The sequence below is a fragment of the Girardinichthys multiradiatus genome, chromosome 20 (assembly GCF_021462225.1).
Source record: "Girardinichthys multiradiatus isolate DD_20200921_A chromosome 20, DD_fGirMul_XY1, whole genome shotgun sequence".
In the NCBI taxonomy this organism is placed as follows: domain Eukaryota; kingdom Metazoa; phylum Chordata; class Actinopteri; order Cyprinodontiformes; family Goodeidae; genus Girardinichthys; species Girardinichthys multiradiatus.
Genome location: NC_061812.1, coordinates 20,006,194 through 20,024,790, shown reverse-complemented (window position 1 = coordinate 20,024,790; position 18,597 = coordinate 20,006,194). Strand labels below are relative to the sequence as shown.

General features: G+C 41.8%; 1 protein-coding gene across 3 annotated transcripts; it reads right to left on the bottom strand.

The window, feature by feature from the left end:
* Nucleotides 1–37: 37 nt before the first annotated feature.
* On the bottom strand, nt 38–17,307 carry plch2b (phospholipase C, eta 2b). 3 transcript variants are annotated; one of them, XM_047347019.1, is made up of 21 exons: nt 16,746–17,307; nt 15,800–15,946; nt 13,819–14,062; nt 13,588–13,717; nt 11,892–12,062; nt 8,608–8,701; nt 8,283–8,486; nt 8,064–8,184; nt 7,808–7,979; nt 7,604–7,717; nt 7,440–7,523; nt 7,242–7,339; nt 7,069–7,157; nt 6,233–6,418; nt 6,034–6,141; nt 5,817–5,941; nt 5,645–5,729; nt 5,424–5,570; nt 2,244–2,323; nt 1,103–2,165; nt 38–81 (listed from the first exon to the last, which is right to left on the bottom strand). In XM_047347019.1, the coding sequence occupies exons 1-21, from the start codon at nt 17,098–17,100 to the stop codon at nt 65–67; spliced, it is 3,834 nt and encodes a 1,277-aa protein (XP_047202975.1). In that variant the 5' UTR covers nt 17,101–17,307; the 3' UTR covers nt 38–64. The 3 variants fall into 3 exon arrangements, with proteins under 3 accessions (XP_047202975.1, XP_047202974.1, XP_047202976.1); XM_047347018.1 differs by lacking the exon at nt 38–81 and having other exon boundaries at nt 706–2,165; nt 16,746–17,306; XM_047347020.1 differs by lacking the exons at nt 38–81; nt 15,800–15,946 and having other exon boundaries at nt 706–2,165; nt 16,746–17,305.
* Between the last annotated feature and the right edge of the window lie 1,290 nt (nt 17,308–18,597).

Here is an 18,597-nt window from a genome sequence, read left to right as displayed (position 1 = left end):
ATGCCTTCATATGTGCTTTTTTCTTCTTTTCTTTTTCTGGAGGACTTTGATGTCTTTGGTTTCCTCATTCAGAGTCGTGATCTAATCAGGAAAAACAACAGTGAAAAGCTGAGATTAGAAACAACCACTTTACCCTCATCTGATTAATGATCCTTCTACTTTTCCCATTTTATCATGCCCCAACCACAAATTTCAATTAATTTTATTTTTATGTGAAAGAACATCATAAATCACTCTATAACTGTGAAGTGGAATGAAAGTACGTGTTTTCACATTCTAACACGTGAACATTGTTTGACATTGTCCTGCTGGAAGGTGAATCTCTGCCCCAAGTATCAAGTCTTTTGCAGCATCTAAACAGGTTTTCTTTAGGACTGGCTTGTTTCTAGCTGCATCTGCCTTCCCATCAAATCAGACTAGCTTTTTCAACCCCACAGCATGATGCTGACACTACCATGTTTCAGAGTGGGAATGGCATTTTAATGGTGCTAAGTGGTATTTGTTTTACCCTACACACAGAGCATTTTGCCTACAAGTTCAATTTGGGTCTCATGTGGCCACAGCACCTTCTTCTGTGTGTTTGCTGTGCCCCATTCAGTAATTATCCTGGTGAGCTGTGGATCTCTGAAGCTCCTGCAAAGCTAGCATGGGCCTCTTGCCTGCACCTTTTGCCCATCCTGTCAGTTTAGATGGATGTTTAGATTATGTAGTTTTGCAGTCATGTATTACACTTTCCATTTTTGGAAAATTCAAAGCTTGGGGTATTGTTTTATAACCTAGCTCTGCTTTAAGTATCTCCACACCTTTCTCCCTGACCTGTCTGCTGCTTCCCTTGGTCTTGATGATGCTGTTTGTTCACTAATGTTCTCTAACAAACCTCTGAGCCCTACACAGAACAGCTGGATTTATTCTGAGATTAAATTACATCTAGGTGCAATCCATTTACTAATTAGGTGAAATTGGTTACACAGAATTTTATTGCAAGTATCAGAGTAAAGGGGGCTCAATGAAAATGCAGGCCCCACTTTTCAGGTCTTTATTTCTAAAAGAAGGTAAATACGATTTCTTTTTGTTTTCTTATTTTGTTGTGAATGGAACTCACCGTCAAAAAAGATAGGTGATTTACAACGAATCTCTTTCAACCGCTGGTCGAACAGGGCCTTCATCTCCCTCTGCAGGGTGCCCTCTTGCTGCTCTGACCCAGCTGGCGGGCACCTGGGTACAAACCCCAGGCTGTCGCTGCTGCCGTCGCTGTTGCTGGATGAGCTGCCTGACAGGCAGAGGCCGTTGGGAATACGTCTCACCTGGCTGCCATATGTCTGCTCTTGCTGCATGTGCCAGCGAAGAGCAGGCTTCCGGGTCACAGCTGGCGTCTGAGGAGAAAATGTCTGTTTTCGGGGGCAGCTGTGTGACCGGGCTTTCGTTCGTATCGGGGTTGATTGCAGAGTGGATGGAGGAGCTTCTAAGGTGCGTCTGACCCTGGCGGGGGATGATGGAGGGATAAGTTTAGAGATTTTAGCTTCAGCCTGTGGCTGTGGAGTCTGAGAATGGGGGATAGAGTCATGCTGAGGTTCTGGAGGGTGTTCAGGTTCAATAAAAACCTCACTCTCTTCTTCTGGTTCCTGCTCCTCTGGTAACTCAGAGTGCTCTGGTTCAAATCTCTTCACTGAATATTGCTCAGTGCAGTTTTGCTGCCCCGATTCATTCTCAGAGTCCTTTTGATCAGTTTGTCGTTGGCTATCAGGAGCAGGAATCTCACAGGAAAGCTGTGGAGGAGTGTCCAGGTCAAAACTTTCCTCTTTCACACAGGGAGCTGCCCCACTGCTGTTGTGGGACTCTGTGGAGGACATCCGGCTGAAGAAGCCTCTGTGTGTTTCTGGAGGTTCATGGATCTTCACTTTGTAGGCTCGTCTCACAGGCTCACTCATGATCCCTTTGTGAAGGGCAGCTTTGGCTGCTGGGCCTTTTACAACCGGAGACAGTTCACCATTTCTGCTATCCTGAGACATAGTGTCCAGATCCTTGTAGAAAAACAGAGCACGTCCATCTTCAGAGGACAGGACAGAGACGTCTACAGAAGGATGCCTTTGGTTGGCCCTCATGTGCTTCTGAGCTGCTTTTTGGATGTGTTTTCTAGCTGCATGCATAGCATGAGCAGGTTTGATCTGTTTTACAAATAAAGTTTAATTCAAGACGTAAAGAATAGGATAAGTACTGTGAAGGTTTATTTTAAAGTACTCTACCTTTCCTGTCATGTCATTAATACCAACATGAACAAAAATGGATGACTCTGCCATTCCCTCCAGATAGACATGCCGATAACCTGCAAACACAATCGAACTGGTTAGTATATTTGTCCTTCATCTTCTTCCAGAAAAATTTTGTAAGCGTTATCTGCTTATTATATTTGTGTATTTACATGTAGATCTTATTTGAAATTGTATTTTTCTGAAGCCTTGCAGAAGTGACTTTTTCGTAGCATGTGGAGAACCACTGAAATCAGACTGAACTAATGGATAAAAGACAAACCCCCGAAAATAAATATATAACTGCAAGCTGACTGGTTGGATGGTGTGTGATGTAATAATGGGCATCCAGGAAGTATTGATGGTAGCCCACCTGAATTTAGCAGGAAAGCACCCTAGAGGTTGTCAAATGTCAAACAAAATCTTCTGGTCTGGTGAAATTAAAGTATCAACAGCATCACATATATTCCACCATCTCTAGTGTGAAGCATGGTGCTAGCAGCATCATGGTGTGGGAATATTTTTCTGATACTGGGTGAGTTGTCAGCTTAGGGCGTAGGAGAAGCACGTTTAGATGTAGAAAATCTGCTCCAGAGTGCTCTGGAACTCTGGACTAGAGTCAAGATTCATCTTCCAACAGGACAATGTGAGCAGTCTGTGAATGTCTAGGAGTGGCTTAATCAAAGCCAGTGCTCAAATCCAGTTCAACAGGAATGGTCTAAAAATGGTTGTCTACCAACACTGCCTATCCAACCTGCATGGACTTGGGAGAATCTGCAGAGAAGAATGGTAGAAAACACCAAACAACAGACAGGTGTAGCAATCTTACATACCCAGGAAGAGCTGAGGATGTGACTACTGCTAAAAAGCACCTCAACAAAACACTAAGACATGGAATAATATCTATGAAAATGTGATTTAAAAAAAATAAACTAACAACTTTTCCTTTGTCATTATTGAGTGGAAAATTATGAGAGGAACGTTTTAATTTAATCCATTTAAGTATAAGGTTGTAGCATGAAATGTGACAAAAGTGCTGTGAATACCTTCTGGATACACTGTATGTTTGCTAAATCAGAATAAAAAAAGACAATATTTCTTACTTTTACAATAACCACCATAACAAAGATATTTGAAAGTGTTGTAAAATATATTATGACAAGAACAAAACAGGTGTATTAACAAAAGGAATGTAAGTAAATGTTCTAAATACATACAATTTTGACATATTTAGGCAACAAGTTATCAGTACTTCAGTAGATTAGTGTTCTTTTGTTTATACAGGGGTTGGACAATGAAATTGAAACACCTGGTTTTAGACCACAATAATTTATTAGTATGGTGTAGGGCCTCCTTTTGCGGCCAATACAGCGTCAATTTGTCTTAGGAATGACATATACAAGTCCTGCACAGTGGTCAGAGGGATTTTAAGCCATTTTTCTTGCAGGATAGTGACCAGGTCACTACGTGATACTGGTGGAGGAAAACGTTTCCTGACTCGCTCCTCCAAAACACCCCAAAGTGGCTCAATAATATTTAGATCTGGTTACTGTGCAGGCCATGGGAGATGTTCAACTTCACTTTCATGTTCATCAAACCAATCTTTAACCAGTCTTGCTGTGTGTATTGGTGCATTGTCATCCTGATACATGGCACCGCCTTCAGGATACAATGTTTGAACCATTGGATGCACATGGTCCTCAAGAATGGTTCGGTAGTCCTTGGCAGTGACGCGCTGATCTAGCACAAGTATTGGGCCAAGGGAATGCCATGATATGGCAGCCCAAACCATCACTGATCCACCCTCATGCTTCACTCTGGGCATGCAACAGTCTGGGTGGTACGCTTCTTTGGGGCTTCTCCACACCGTAACTCTCCCGGATGTGGGGAAGACAGTAAAGGTGGACTCATCAGAGAACAATACATGTTTCACATTGTCCACAGCCCGAGATTTGCGCTCCTTGCACCATTGAAACCGACGTTTGGCATTGGCATGAGTGACCAAAGGTTTGGTTATAGCAGCCATGTATATTGACCCTGTGGAGCTCCCGACGGACAGTTCTGATGGAAACAGGAGAGTTGAGGTGCACATTTAATTCTGCCGTGATTTGAGCAGCCGTGGTTTTATGTTTTCTGGATACAATCCGGGTTAACACCCGAACATCCCTTTCAGACAGCTTCCTCTTGCGTCCACAGTTAATCCTGTTGGATGTGGTTCGTCCTTCTTGGTGGTATGCTGACATTACCCTGGATACCGTGGCTCTTGATACATCACAAAGACTTGCTGTGTTGGTCACAGATGCGCCAGCAAGACGTGCACCAACAATTTGTCCTCTTTTGAACTCTGGTATGTCACCCATAATGTTGTGTGCATTTCAATATTTTGAGCAAAACTGTGCTCTTACCCTGCTAATTGAACCTTAATACTCTGCTCTTACTGGTGCAATGTGCAATCAATGAAGACTGGCTACCAAGCTGGTCCAATTTAGCCATGAAACCTCCCACACTAAAATGACAGGTGTTTCAGTTTCATTGTCCAACCCCTGTATATGCCATATACCTTTTGCTAGTAATGTATCAGAATACTTACAAGGTTGTTATTGTAAATAAGAATTTGTTCTTAATAACTTACTAAGTTAAATGAAGGGTAAATAAATAGAATTAGTCTAGGCATGTTGTATTAAAAATAAGCTTCTACCCCTCTTTTTCCAAATGCACTCCTGAAAAATCTGAAAAGAAAATATTGGGTTAATCTGCTTAAATTGAGGGGAAAAGGGGTGAAATATGAATCAATCAGGGTGCGTTTTTCAGCCAAAAAAATATCCCCTAAACACTTCAGGTAGGTCTGATGTAAAAGAGAAGAATGAATATGTAGGAAAGCATCTCAGGTAAAGTAAGGTGAATGAAATATGATACTGTGGGCCTTGTTTTCTTCCAAATGTCCTACAAACCTTTCATAGTGCATAGAATCAGGAAATCTTTACCAAGAGGTTTTAAATAAAAATCTGATGACCTCTCACAGAAAACTTGAACAGGGTTGTCACTGGGTATTTTAGCAGGATTATGACCATAAACATCAACCAGACAGCAAATAAATCTTACTTAATGGTCACATCTTAATACCCAGACTTAAACTCTACTCTATTCCAAGTCTGAAGATTTGACCAGAGATCCTACCTGGCATCATGCTAGTGAAAGCCACCGTCCTCTGTCCAATGAAATCACGTCCAATAGGATCATGATCAAAGACCTGGAACCTCACCAGGGCGATATGAGGCATTTGGATGCTGAAAACAAGGGTTTCCTCCCACATTGGATTGAAACCTGCATGACACAAAAGTTAAAAGAATAATAAAGAGGGACATAAAATTACTTTGACTTGGATTTTCCGCACTCACCATTGTCATCAACCACTCTGGTTTGCTGCTTGGAGCAATCAACAGGCAGACCGATGATCTCAACCTCAACAAAGGGATCAATTATCTGACAAAAAATAAAGTCAGATCTATTGGTTTTTTTGTGAATAAATAATGAGTCTTAGAATTGTTGTCCTACTATTAAGCCTCTTACCTCTCCTCTGTCTCCAAACATGGAGTCTTTGGGTTTGGGAAGTTGCTGTCCACTAATGATCTTTAGCATTAGCTGAGTTTTTTTGTGTCCTGGCAAGGGATCCTCCATCATTGGGTTAAAGGCAGCTGAGAAGAACCAGCAGCATTTTATCACTCTTTCACAATGTAATACATGAGTACATTAATTGTGCTGTTTGTACACACTCCACTGTCCATACCTTTACACATGCATTTAGGCTTCAGAATATATCCGCAGTTTCCATTGCTTGAAAACTTGGCTCTGTTAAGTTCAAGCATTCGGCCTTCTGTTTGGTAATTCATTGCAACTAAAATTAAAGATTAATGCATGCAAATTAAACCTGCAGGCCCTTTTCGTAGTATCATACAGCATTTGAGGACATGATCTATGTCTATTACCCATATGGCATCCTGTGTTCCAATATGGCTGCGGGTTAAAGTTGCTGGAGTCCACTCTGAAGTTTGAAGGATAGACTCTCAGCAGCTGGCGCTGGTTGAAACGCACCAGCTCGGCAGGTTTTAGCTGTAATATCTGGTTCACAACAGTCTCGTTAAGAGATGATACCTGCCAGCTGCTCAAAAATCCTGCAAGACACAAATCCATGTGTCAGAGTTAGACACACTGATAACTTCAGAGAAGGTATGAATGAAGACACAAGTGAGTCAAAGTTATCTTAGACTGGCCAGGGAGACAGTCCGTTCTTTCAGAGGAGCTTCACACTGAACCAGCTTTTTATTAAAGAAAGGAAAAAAACACTCATGTTTCAGCATCATGGGTGTGACCACACACAGTTTCACAAATACAAGTCATACTGAATAAAACTGGTTCTATCCAGATACTGATACACACACACGTCCACATCTGGCACTCAAGGACACGAAGATTGGCTGGGGTGCAAACAGACCTCTTCCCAGAACACCCCCACACACAAGTTCCTGCTCAGTCTGCATAGCAACCACTCAAATGCAACTCTTAGGCAAGATAAAAATTCTGTTAATAGATCATAAAACACTCAAGATAAATATGAAAAGTATTCAAACCACTTCTATCAAAGTTTACCAAACTAAATAAATGAAAGTGTCTTTTAATGATAAATCATTTAGAATAAAGAACTTTTTTAAACTAAGCAATGTACAAGTCTTCCAACACCATGACAACCCCTTGCATCCTAAAACATAGTTAGTGTGACAATTTTAGCAAAATATGTTGCTACCTTGAGGCTCTTTGACTTTACCTTGAGTTTCTATTTCATGCACACGGACAGATTTTGTGTACTTGACTAGGTCAGAGAGAGCTCTGGAGAGTCTCATGGTTTTCCTTTTCCTGAAGAGACATTGTAGGCACACAGATGTAACTTCAGATAGTAAACACATTTGATGGATAAGATGCTCAATGCAATGACCTTACTTGGGATGGTAAACAATCTGAGCTCTTTCTCGGCTGCTGCTGTGGTCTGATTCACCGTCAGACAATGTCTTGTTCTTCATACGGATTTTCTTTTTTCTCTGAGAACATAAAAGATAAGCTAAGCTTTTGGAAATATGAAATGCTTTTGTGTTTTTTTTACATTACACTGAAGGATATGGATTAAAGAATCTGAAGCACCTTTCTTTTAAAGCTCCTTATGATTGATCTGCCAAACCGTCTCTTCTTTTTGGGTTGATTAGTTGATTCTGCACCGTTGCCATCCTGAAACAGTTCAATGCTATTTGTTAACATGTCCATCCATCCATCCATCCATCCATCCATCCATCCATCCCTTAATTTGCCTGTAAATCATTGTCACTATCATCACTATCATCCTCTTCCTCATTCCCAGTGTCTTCATCGGATACGTCTCCTTCCTCTGCATCAGGGTCAAGGTTTGCTGGAAGCTTTTTTCCCTGAAAAATAAAGATTTATACTCATTTTTTTGCACTTTACTTTATAACTTACTGCACTTAGTCTGAACAATTAAATAAAGAAAAATGCACCTTGACTAAAATTTTCCCTTTCAGGATCTCAGGTGAAGGCAGCTTCTTGCATTCATGCCCACTGACATTAGTCAGATCCAATTTTTCTTGTAGCACCTCTTTCAGATACTCAGCCATCTTCTTCTGCTGGGGCACAGTGCAGTGGTTCTCTATGGACAGGATGACAGGGTACCTGGGGCAGAGCCAACATGACATACTGAGGCTTTGAAACAACCCAGGAACACATTCAGCATAATAAAGACACAACAGAGCTTACGGTGACTTAGTGAAGGCATATTTGTTAATTGTTTCAACAACGTCTTTGAAGAGAATTTTGGATGTCAAAGTGTAGCCATGATGAATAATGGGTTCACCATCTGGTCCATCCCAACAGTCCACTGGAAGAGAGGGAATAAATAACAAAAAGGTGTTGACTTCTCTGCAATGTCATGCAAAATAAAAACAAGGACTTGTAATGCATTATGCAGTCTCTTACCCTCCACACAGCGACAGCCTGCCTGCAGAACATAGGCATACATTTCCACCCTTGACTGAGAGAGCAGCTGGTCTCCAGTCAGGTAGGTGTTGTGTGATGTGGCAATAAAGTAATTAGTGAGAGGCTGCGTCATGTCCTGGTTCACCTGATTGTGCTCAGGGTTAAAGATGTCGCCTGCAGGACTTCGCATGTAGTTGGTGAAACCTTAAGAAGAAAGATTGAAGTGTCATGAGTTGTATTTGTACGCTGGTGGCAAGCTTTGTTTAAGTGGCGAAATGTGCTTAATTTTCTCTCATCATATACTTGATAAGCAACATCCACCCACCGTCAATACCCAACACCATATGCTGTAGGTTCTCAGGACAGGGCTCAAACTTAGCCACAATGTCGACTAGATGCTCTCTGGTCAGACCACGCATCTATAAAGAACATAACACAATGTGTTGACATCTTAATATATAGTACATATGTTTTTATTGTAAATACTGTTTTTTTTCTAAATTTCAGCAGCAGTAAACGTTCTTTCTAAAAGGAATGTGTTTTTCTCATAGATTTTAGCTCAAATTACATGCAGCCCCCTGCATTAGTAGAAAAACAGTGGGAAAAATGTGTGTAAAGCCATAAAATAACAATAATAAGAAGAAATACAAAAAATCTACAGTACATTTGTTCAGGAGAGACAAACAAACTACGCTATTAAATAATGTTTGTTTTTTGATAAAATAAATTGTTATTGAAGCATTTTTTTAAAAATTGAAACTAAAAGGAAGACTGCTAAAGTAATTTTTGCATTCATGCAAAAATTGTCATTAATAAAAAATATTTACGTATAACATATAATAAAAAGCCCCTCCTTGAACCGCCACCTTAACGTGGTGGAGAGGTTTGAGTGCTTGAATAATCCTAGAGGCTATGTTGTCTGGGGCTTAAATGGCCCTGGTAGGGTCTCCCATGGCAAAAAGGCTCTGGGTGACGGGTCAGATAAAGAACGGTTCAAGACGCCTTCCTGAGGACCAAAACATTGAGGCATGTGACATTGCCCGGTACGTCAGAGTCGGGGTCCCACCCAGGAGCCAGGCCTGGGGTCGGGACTCGTCGGAGAGCGCCTGGTGCCCTGGTGGCCGGGTTGCTGCTCGTGGGACCCTGTCTGGCCAAGCCTGAACGAGAGATGCGAGGCCATCCCTCAGTGGGCCCACCACCTGCAGGGGGTACCATGAGAGACCGATGCAAAGAGGATCGGGCAGCAGACAAAGGTGGAGGCCTTGACGGCCCGATGCTTAGGCTGGCTCTAGAGACGTGGAATGTCACCTCGCTGGGAGGGAAGGAGACTGAGCTTGTGCAGGAGGTTGAGAGACATTGACTAGAAATAGTAGGGCTCACCTCCGCGCACAGAGTGGGTTCTGGAAACCAGCTCTTCAAGAGAGGCTGGACTCTCTTCAACTCTGGAGTGGCCCGCGGAGAGAGGTGGCGAGCTGGGGTGGGTTTGCTTGTTGCCCCCTAGCTCAGCAGTCTCATGTTGGGGTTTACCCAAGTGGATGAGAGGGTCGCATGGCTGCGCCTATGAATCGCGGACAGGTCTCTGACTGTCGTTTCAGCGTATGGGCCAAGTGGTAGTGCGGAGTACCTGGCCTTTCTGGCTTCTGTGTCAGGGGTGATGCATAGTTCCCCTTCCGGGGACTCCATTATTCTGCTGGGGGACTTCAGTGCCCGTGTGGGAAACGACAGTGACACCTGGAAAGGCGTGATTGGGAGGAATGGCCTCCCCGATCTGAATACGAGTGATGTTTCATTATTGGACTTCTGTGCTAGTCACGGGTTTTACATAATGAACACCATGTTCATGCATAAGGGTGTGGCACTTGGACACCCTTGGCAGGAGGTCAATGATAGACTTTGTTGTTGTGTCTTCAGACCTTCAGCCGCAGGTTGAAGGAGCCCTACCGCCTGTAGTTGGCTTGTGGGATGGGTAATGTGAGGCCAAGCGTGCCGCGGCCCAGGCTGTGGCAGAGGCAAAAACCCGGGCCTGGGAGGAGTTCGGTGAAGCCATGGAGAAGGACTACCACCTCAGGAGGTGCTTTGCCAACACTGCTTACAGTGGGGGTAGGGATCTGCTGACATCGACTGGGGACATTTTCGGGCGGTGGATAGAGTACTTCAAGGATCTCCTCAATCCTGCCATCACATTCCCAGGTGGAAGCAGAGGCTGGGGACTTGGGGTTGGACTCTTTCATCATCCAGGCTGAAGTCACCGAGGTGGTTAAAAAGCTCCATGGTGGCAGGGCTTTGGGGGTGGATGATATCCACCCTGAGTACCTCAAGTCTCTGGATGTTGTGGGGCTGTCATGGTTGACACGCCTCTTCAACATTGCGTGACAGTCAGGGACAGTGCCTTTGGACTGGCAGCCCGGGGTGGTGGTCTCCCTTCATAAGAAGGGTGACCGGAGGGTGTATTCCAATTATAGGGGAATCACACTCTTCAGCCTCCCTGGTAATCCTATGCCAGGGTATTGGAGAGGAGAGTCCGGCCGATAGTCGAACCTCGGCTTCAGGAGGAGCAGTATGGTTTTCATCCTGGCCGTGGAACACTGGACCAGCTCTATACCCTCTACAAGGTACTTGAGGGTTCATGGGAGTTAGCCCAACCAGTCCACATGTGTTTTGTGGACCTGAAGAGGGCATTCAACTGTGTCCCTCGTGGTGCCCTGTGCTCCAGGAGTACGGAGTCGGGGGCCTTTTATTAGGGGCCATCCGGTCTCTGTAAAAGTGGAGCAGGAGTTGGGTCTGCATTGCCGGCACTAATTCGGACCTGTTCCAGGTCCATGTTGGACTCCAGCAGGGTTCAGTAATGGGGACGCTGAAGAGAGAGCTGAGCCGAAAGTGAAGTGATGTTCCAGGCATGTCCCACTGGGAAGAGGCCCAGCACACGCTGAAGGGACTATGTCTCTCAGCTGGCCTGGGAACGCCATGGGCTCCCCCCGAAGGAGCTGGAGGAGGTGTCTGGGGAGAGGGAAGTCTGGGTGTCTCTACTGAGTCTGCTGCCCCCGCCACCTGGTCCCGGATGCAGCGGAAGACGACAAATACAAGTACGAGATATAATACAAAGAGCAATAAATAAACATGAATATTTTATACATTTCAAATAAAAACACAAACTCTCAGATTTTAAAGTAAGACCTTAAAACAAGTGTTTATGTAAACTATGTAATGCACTCCTTTTTTATGTTATTACCACAGTTGATGAAATCTGCAGAGTTGATTCAAATTAAAATTACATTCTTTGCAATTTCTGTAGTAATTGTCTTCATGTAATATTTCCACTGAGGAAATGTTAGTACATTTAAAATTAGTTTAACGCAATGAACAATGGGTCTCAGATAGAAAAAAACAATACTTTATAAAATAAATAAAATACAATGTACAATAAAGTAAACAAGAAGCAGGAAAAGCATACATTTGTAAACAAATAAAACTACAAATGGTAATGCCACATTATAGACCACATTTAGAGACCACCATGTCACACCAGTTCACATGGTGGGGAAATGGTGGAAAAGTTAAGGATTTATTTTCCCATTACATCTCAGTCAGATTTTTCGGATCCATTTTTACCTTCTGTTCGTTTTCCAGAAAACGTGCAAGGTCGTGTATATCCAGGACTTCTTTTTGATTGCTGTAGGAGATCATGATCAGGTAGAGGTCTCTGCGTGTGGAAATCATCTTGTAAAAGGAGCAAAATTCGTCGAAGCCCAGAGAGCCCTGGATCTCATCTGTGTCTGCTTCCTGCAGATATAAACAGAAGAGTTTTATAAGCCAGGGAAGAAATCTCCCTGCATAGGCCTATCTGAAAAAACTGTAATAAAATATAGCTTGTGTATAGTTATTGTCATCAGGAGAGATACAGTTAGCTGCTGAACTAATGCAATAATACAGTGCAGTTAAGGCCATCTGTGGTGGCCATATGGCTTTCCTGTGGCAGTCTGTGGTCCTGTTCTGCCAAGCTACAAAATAAATGAGTTTTTTTTCTAAATGTAATCATTTGATCTTTCTTCTGCTTTTCATTGAATTGATGGCCAAATGAAAGAGAAAATCAATCTTAAAATATGTTAAAAAAGTTTGTCGATGTTATCCTAACTCTTGCCCTGTTTTTCCTCATTGTTTTTCACTGACTTTTTGCCCAAATCTCAGTAAATTAAAATCAGATGATCACCCTGAGTATACCTCTTTTATTGTGGCAGCATAATGCTAAGAGAATGCTGATCAGAGTTGATCAGGAGACAGATGTAGCTAAACACAGGTTAAATCTGGAAGAACACTTCTTAGAGGCCATAAAAACCATAAACATACACCAAGAGTTACAATGTCATGGTTTAAATCAAAGCACATTTATTTGTCAGAATGGCCTAGTCAAAGTCCAAACTGGAATCCAGTTGACACATAAAAATTATTTAGCAACGAGACTGCAGCTGTAATTGCAGGGAAAGAGAATTTTACACAGTATTGACAGGAGAGGTACAAACATGAAACCTATCATATATTTATTTCTAAAAAGGTGTTTGAAAATCATTTATCCTTTTCATCCTACTTAACAATTATGTACTACTTTGTGCTGGTTTGCCTCATAAAATCTATGGAAGTTTGTGGTTGTAACATGACAAAATGTTAAAATGTATGACTTCTTTGTAAGTCACTATACTCAGCTTATAAACAGTGAAATCCCAGCTTTAAAAACTGGGACTTAGCACAAAATATTTATTTCAAAATACAAGCCAAAAAGAAGCTAAAGACAAGCATGTTAGCATTGCTGTTATTTGGTACTATTCACATTTAGCTAATCGCTCATTGTTGCCATATCATTCATTTGATGTTTGTTAGTTTAAGCTTCAGCCTCTAAAACTATCAAATCTTCCAAACGTCGTGGCAAATAACATGAATGAGGATCTGCAGTTGCGTTTTACCCCAACTACAGATCCTCATTCAGATTGTTCTTTGCCAACAAATATTAGCAAAGAAAAATCTGAACGCTTAACCCATGTGAAATTTTGAAAATGATGTATCCTTTTCGTTCTGCTTCACAATTATTGCTCTGCCAACTTTGTGTTGGTCTGTAACATTAAATCCAATCAAATTGTATGAGTACTTTTGCAAGGCGTAAGCTAGCATGTTAGCTCATAAAATTATTAAATCGTATACAACTACCAAATTTATTATTATTGTTGTAAATATCATGAATGATGTTCGGTAGTTGTGTTTCTATGTGCAGCCTATAGCGGTGTGCAGAATTAATGGTGTGGGGAAATGTTCTCACTTGAAACATGTCCCTGACTTTCTGCTTGGGTAAATTAACATTCAGCTTGTGGAGCAGCTGGTGAACCTCCCCAATGCTCAAGGTACCATCTCCATTTTTGTCAGCCTCAGAGAAAGTCTGCTGCAACCATGTGCAACCGCAGTTAAGGCTCAGTCACAAAATCTGAAATGTGATTTCAGCTTTTATTAATTGTACTGTCAGGATGAATGTAATGGACTGTACAAAGGATATTGATCCCGGGTGCGTTGTCTGCGGGCCAAACTGTCTTCATCACTGATGCCAGCCATGAGGTACTTTAGCCCGTTGATCCAGGTGCGCACATCCTCTGCATTATTGGAGACCAGGTCCAGGGACTTGACTCGATCCCCGTAGTAAATACTGAAACAACAGTTTGGGTCGAAACGGTTTTCTGCATAGCGCCTGAAGATCTCTGATTTCTTCCCCTCGCAGACCTCATGAATGGAATCAATGGATACTGGAACAGAGAAAACATTCCCAAAGTCAACAGAAAACAGATGGACCGAGAAACCAGAAAGTACTCACACCTCTACCATTTTCACATTTGTGTTTACATTACAGTCGGATTCTAAAATCAATTTAACAATAGTTTACATGAAGATTTTTATTTTACATAAAATAGCTCACTGTAAGAAAATGAAGATATGTTTTAAGTCCTTTTGTACATACATAAAAAATCTAAACGTTCAAGCATCACAGGTACACAAATCTTCACACTCACGGTTTGATATTTTGTTGAAGCACCTTTGGCAGCAATCACACCTTCAAGTCTTTGTGGTTATGTCTCTACAGGCTCACTACAACTGTTTTGGGTATAATCTTCCCTTCCTCTCTGCAGATCCTCAGTCAGGTTGGATAGACAGTGTTAGTCGACAGGCATTTTTAGGCCTTTCCAGATATGTTCTTTTGGCTTATGGCCTGACCACTTTATGGCCAGGTGTTATTGTGTTGGAAGTATTGTCACCTTAGTCTGACTTACAGGCCATTATGGAGCAGATATTCCTGAAAACTTTTTTATTTGGCTGCTGTGATCACACCATCTGCGCAGACTAGTCGCCCATTTCCTGCAGCAGATAAAAAACATCCCCACAGCATAATGCTGCCACCACTGGGCTTCACAGTAGGGATGGTGTATGTTTTTCTCTAGACATGTTTCTTGCGGTTTAGCCCAAACTGTGCTATTTTAGTTTAGTCAGACCACACACTGTTTCTGACCATCTCTAATGTCCTTTTTGGCAATATTCAGACTGGCTGCCCTGTGCCTTTTAGTGAAAAGGGGCGTTTGACTGGCCACCATAGGATAAAAGCTTGATTGGTGGAGTTAACAAAGGTTGAGCTTCTAGATGGTTCCCCTATATCAACAAACAAACACTTGAGCTCCAACTTTGTAACCATTGGATTCTTGGTCACCTCTTAGATGGTGATCCTTTTTTCCTGATTTCTCAGTTTGTTTGGGTGTCCAGATCTAGTGGAGTTCCTGGTCATTGCAAACGTCTTCCACTTCCAAATATTGGAGAGCACAATGCTTTTCAGGATGTTCAGTGCTGCTGATTCGTTTTATTATCCTTGGAGGTCTACAGACAGTTCCTTTACCTTTAGAGGTTGGTTTCCGCTCTGATATGCGCTATTAGCTGTGAGACCTTGTAAAGATAAGAATGTTCCCCCACCGATCATCTTCAGGCAGCTGAAGTTAATGTAGGTGAATTACAATCAAGTTGCAGGAGATTCTCAAAGATGATCAGTGGAAATCAGATGCATCTAAGCTGAGTTTTGAGTTTCACACAGCAAAGGGTGTAGGTACATATGTACCGGTACCTAATATTTTAAAATGTTAAAAAATTAATTACAAAAAAGTCTAAATTTTATAAAAAGGTTTGCTTCCGTGGTTGTATTTCTGGAAAATATAATATCTATTTCCCGTGGTCTGCTGATGACAACCACATTTATCTGTCTGTTGATATAAAAACCTAATGATTCTTCAATTGTTTTTTATTTTTATTTTCAGAGAATAAAGTCATCTAAAGTCATTCTATTGGAGCAATAGACATCTTTAAGCATTTACATTATACTGCCGATCTTCTGTACAAAGCCTTGGTTTAAATCTTGACAGCTCTTTTACATTTTGTAACACAGGCCTTTGGGTAAACCTTGTTGATATAGTGCTGTACAAATAAAAGTGACACTGAACTCTCACTTTTGGCCTTGTCGTGCTTTTTGGAAGGCCGCCACCGGATGCAGGTCTTGTGCTCATCCAGGTAGAAAAATCGGACCAGCCCTTTCTTTTTCCCCTTCAGTTTGGTCATCTGAGTGCCAGTCTGCATGGTGCACATGCACCTCTCCACTACAGGGGAGATAACATAAAAGCATAATTTTCTGTCCCTCAGAAACCCAAGCTTGGAAATTAAATGTGATGCATAGGTACTGAGATAATAACCACAAAAAAAAAAGATACTGCAGACAGATCTAAGTATTGAGAACAAATACTTAAATAAACGCATGAATTGCAAAACAAGTAAAAAATCACCTCAGTTTTATTGATACTTGGTGTAATTACTAATATTTGCATAATTACATAATGGTGCAATGAATTTGTGTTTATATCCATTAAATACATTAATAAAATACATAAAAGCTGATGTTTAGCACTGAGCACTTGTTTATGAGATTATTATCTGTGTCAAATGCTTTTAGGTAGCTGCTAATGTGTTATTGATAAAATAACAACATGAGCAATCCTAAACAGATTATGCAAGATTAATATCTGAATTTAAAGAGCAATAACTGTTTCCTGAGCTGAAATAAATTATTTGTTTCATCATAAATTTACAGTATGTAGGATAATCATGAAGTACATAACATTTTTCCATGATGTTTATTCAGATCCTAGTCAGGTCATTGTTTTTGTGTGCCGTGAGCAGGTAACCTTTGTTTGTAATCTGAAGCTCAGATAGATGTGACGCAACCTGGCACATCATTCAGGCTAATCCTAAAGGATTGTCTACAGTCCATATGCTCATTATCTGCTACTCTGCTTCCCTGCTCTGTTGTTTGTGCAATTGAAAACATTTAAAGGTCTACTAAAACATCTCCAAAATATGTCTGGCGGATGTTTTGTTTCTGAAAAGTTAGAGGGGGCTTACCTATTTGACCCAGCCTCCATTTGGGTTGTGCAACCACACTGCCGCCAATCCAGAAAAACTCCTCAGCAAGTCTGGAGACGGATGTTTTTTGCCAAAGTTTGGGTGAGCTCATGATGGAATGAGTGGGTGAGTTCACCTGGTTTGAGGTGCACTTGGCTTCATGAGCGGAGCGTTTGGCCAATGAAGGGGAGAACATCCCTGATGATATAGATCCCAAAGACTGAAAGGTGGTCTTCTTAGGCGACCGAGAGGACAATGGTGGGCTGCTGCTCTGGCCAAGAGATGGTGGTGCCATTGCTGAAGGCCCGTTATTCATCTCTGAACCATACATTTGGCACCGGCTCTCCTGTCCCATTCACACAACATGAACCTACCTTCCTCCGGTCTTCAACAGAAAATCTTAATGTAGCGCAGCTTGTCTCAGTGTCAGCATGCCCTCCTATTCCCATCTGAGTCCGCCCACGTGGGATAAAGTTCTCATCCTAAAGAATCATTCTTGATCGGGATCCAGCGCATCGTCCACAGGTTCTTCTTTTTATTTACTTTTGTTCGCTTGCAGAGTACTCCGAGTGAGGAAGTGTGCAACTTGTTTGAGTGACTAAGTCTTCCTCAAGCTGTAATCCCACAGTGAGGCTTCAGCCTTGCCTCGATGGAGGGATTTTCTGTGAAGCCAGTAAGCTCCTGAGAAAGTACACTGGGACTGTGAAGTGTTCACATGTTCATTTTACAGCACATGTTGTATTAACAATCTCAAGAATTAAAGAATTTACACAAATTGCATATATTTTAAGATAAAATACCCAAGTAAACATATAGAATAAACAGACACCAAATTTAGCAGTGTCAATATACAGGTACATCTGAAAATATAGAACATCATGAAAAAGTTTTATTTATCACTCATTTCAGAAAGTGAATCTCACATATAGATTCATTACACATAGAGTGAATAATCCTAAGTCTTTTTGTTTTAATTTGATGATTAAGGCTTACAGATAATGAAAACCCAAAATTTAGTGTCTCAGAAAGTAAGAATATTGTGAAAAGGTTACATACAGGAAACTCATAGTGTCACATCCTCATCAGCTAATTAACTCAAAACCCCTGCAAAGGTTTCCTGAGCCTCTAAATGGTCTCTCAGTCTCAGTGGCCTACACAATTATTGAGAAAACGTCACAGATGTCCAGAAGACAGTCATGGACACCCATCACAACGAGGGTAAGCAGCAAAAGCTCATTGCTAAAAAAGCTGTTTGTTCATAGAGTGCGCTATCCAAGCATATTCACAGAAAGCTGATTGGAAAGAACAGGTGTGGTGGGAGAAGTTCCACCAGCAACAGGGATACACGCATCCTTGAGAGGATTGTCAAGCAAAATCTATTCAAGAAATTGGGTGAGCTTCATAAATAGAAGACTGAGGCTGGAGTCAAGGACCAAGAGCCATGATGCACAGACGAATCCGACATGGGCTACAAGCGTCTTACCTGGGCTGAGGAGACAAAAAAGTTGGCTGTTGTTCTGTGGTCCAAAGTCTTGTTTTCAGATGAAAGTAAATTTTGCATTTCATTAAGAAAATTAATGTCCCAGATGCTGGAGGAAGAGTGGAGAGGCAGAGAAGTTCAGTGTGAAGTTTTCAGTCAGTGATGATTTGGGGTGCTACGTCATCTGCTGCTGTCGGTCCACTGTGTTTTCCGAAGTCTGTAGTCAGCGCAGCCATCTAGCAGGACATTTTAGAACACTTCATGCTTCCACTGGCTCAAAGGCTTTTTAGAGACGCTGATTTTATTTTCCAGTAGATGTGGCACCAATCCACACTGCTAAAGGTACCAAAAACTGGTTCAGTGACCATGGTG

Excerpts from the sequence above, each read along its gene's own strand:
- plch2b (XM_047347018.1), bottom strand. The coding sequence starts at position 17,100 with ATGGGACAGGAGAGCCGGTGCCAAATGTATGGTTCAGAGATGAATAAC. Across the intron at positions 8,702-11,891 it reads TTCTGGAAAACGAACAGAAG|ATGCGTGGTCTGACCAGAGA; the intron begins GTAAAAATGGAT and ends TGTTCTTTATAG. Across the intron at positions 8,487-8,607 it reads TATGGTGTTGGGTATTGACG|GTTTCACCAACTACATGCGA; the intron begins GTGGGTGGATGT and ends TTTCTTCTTAAG.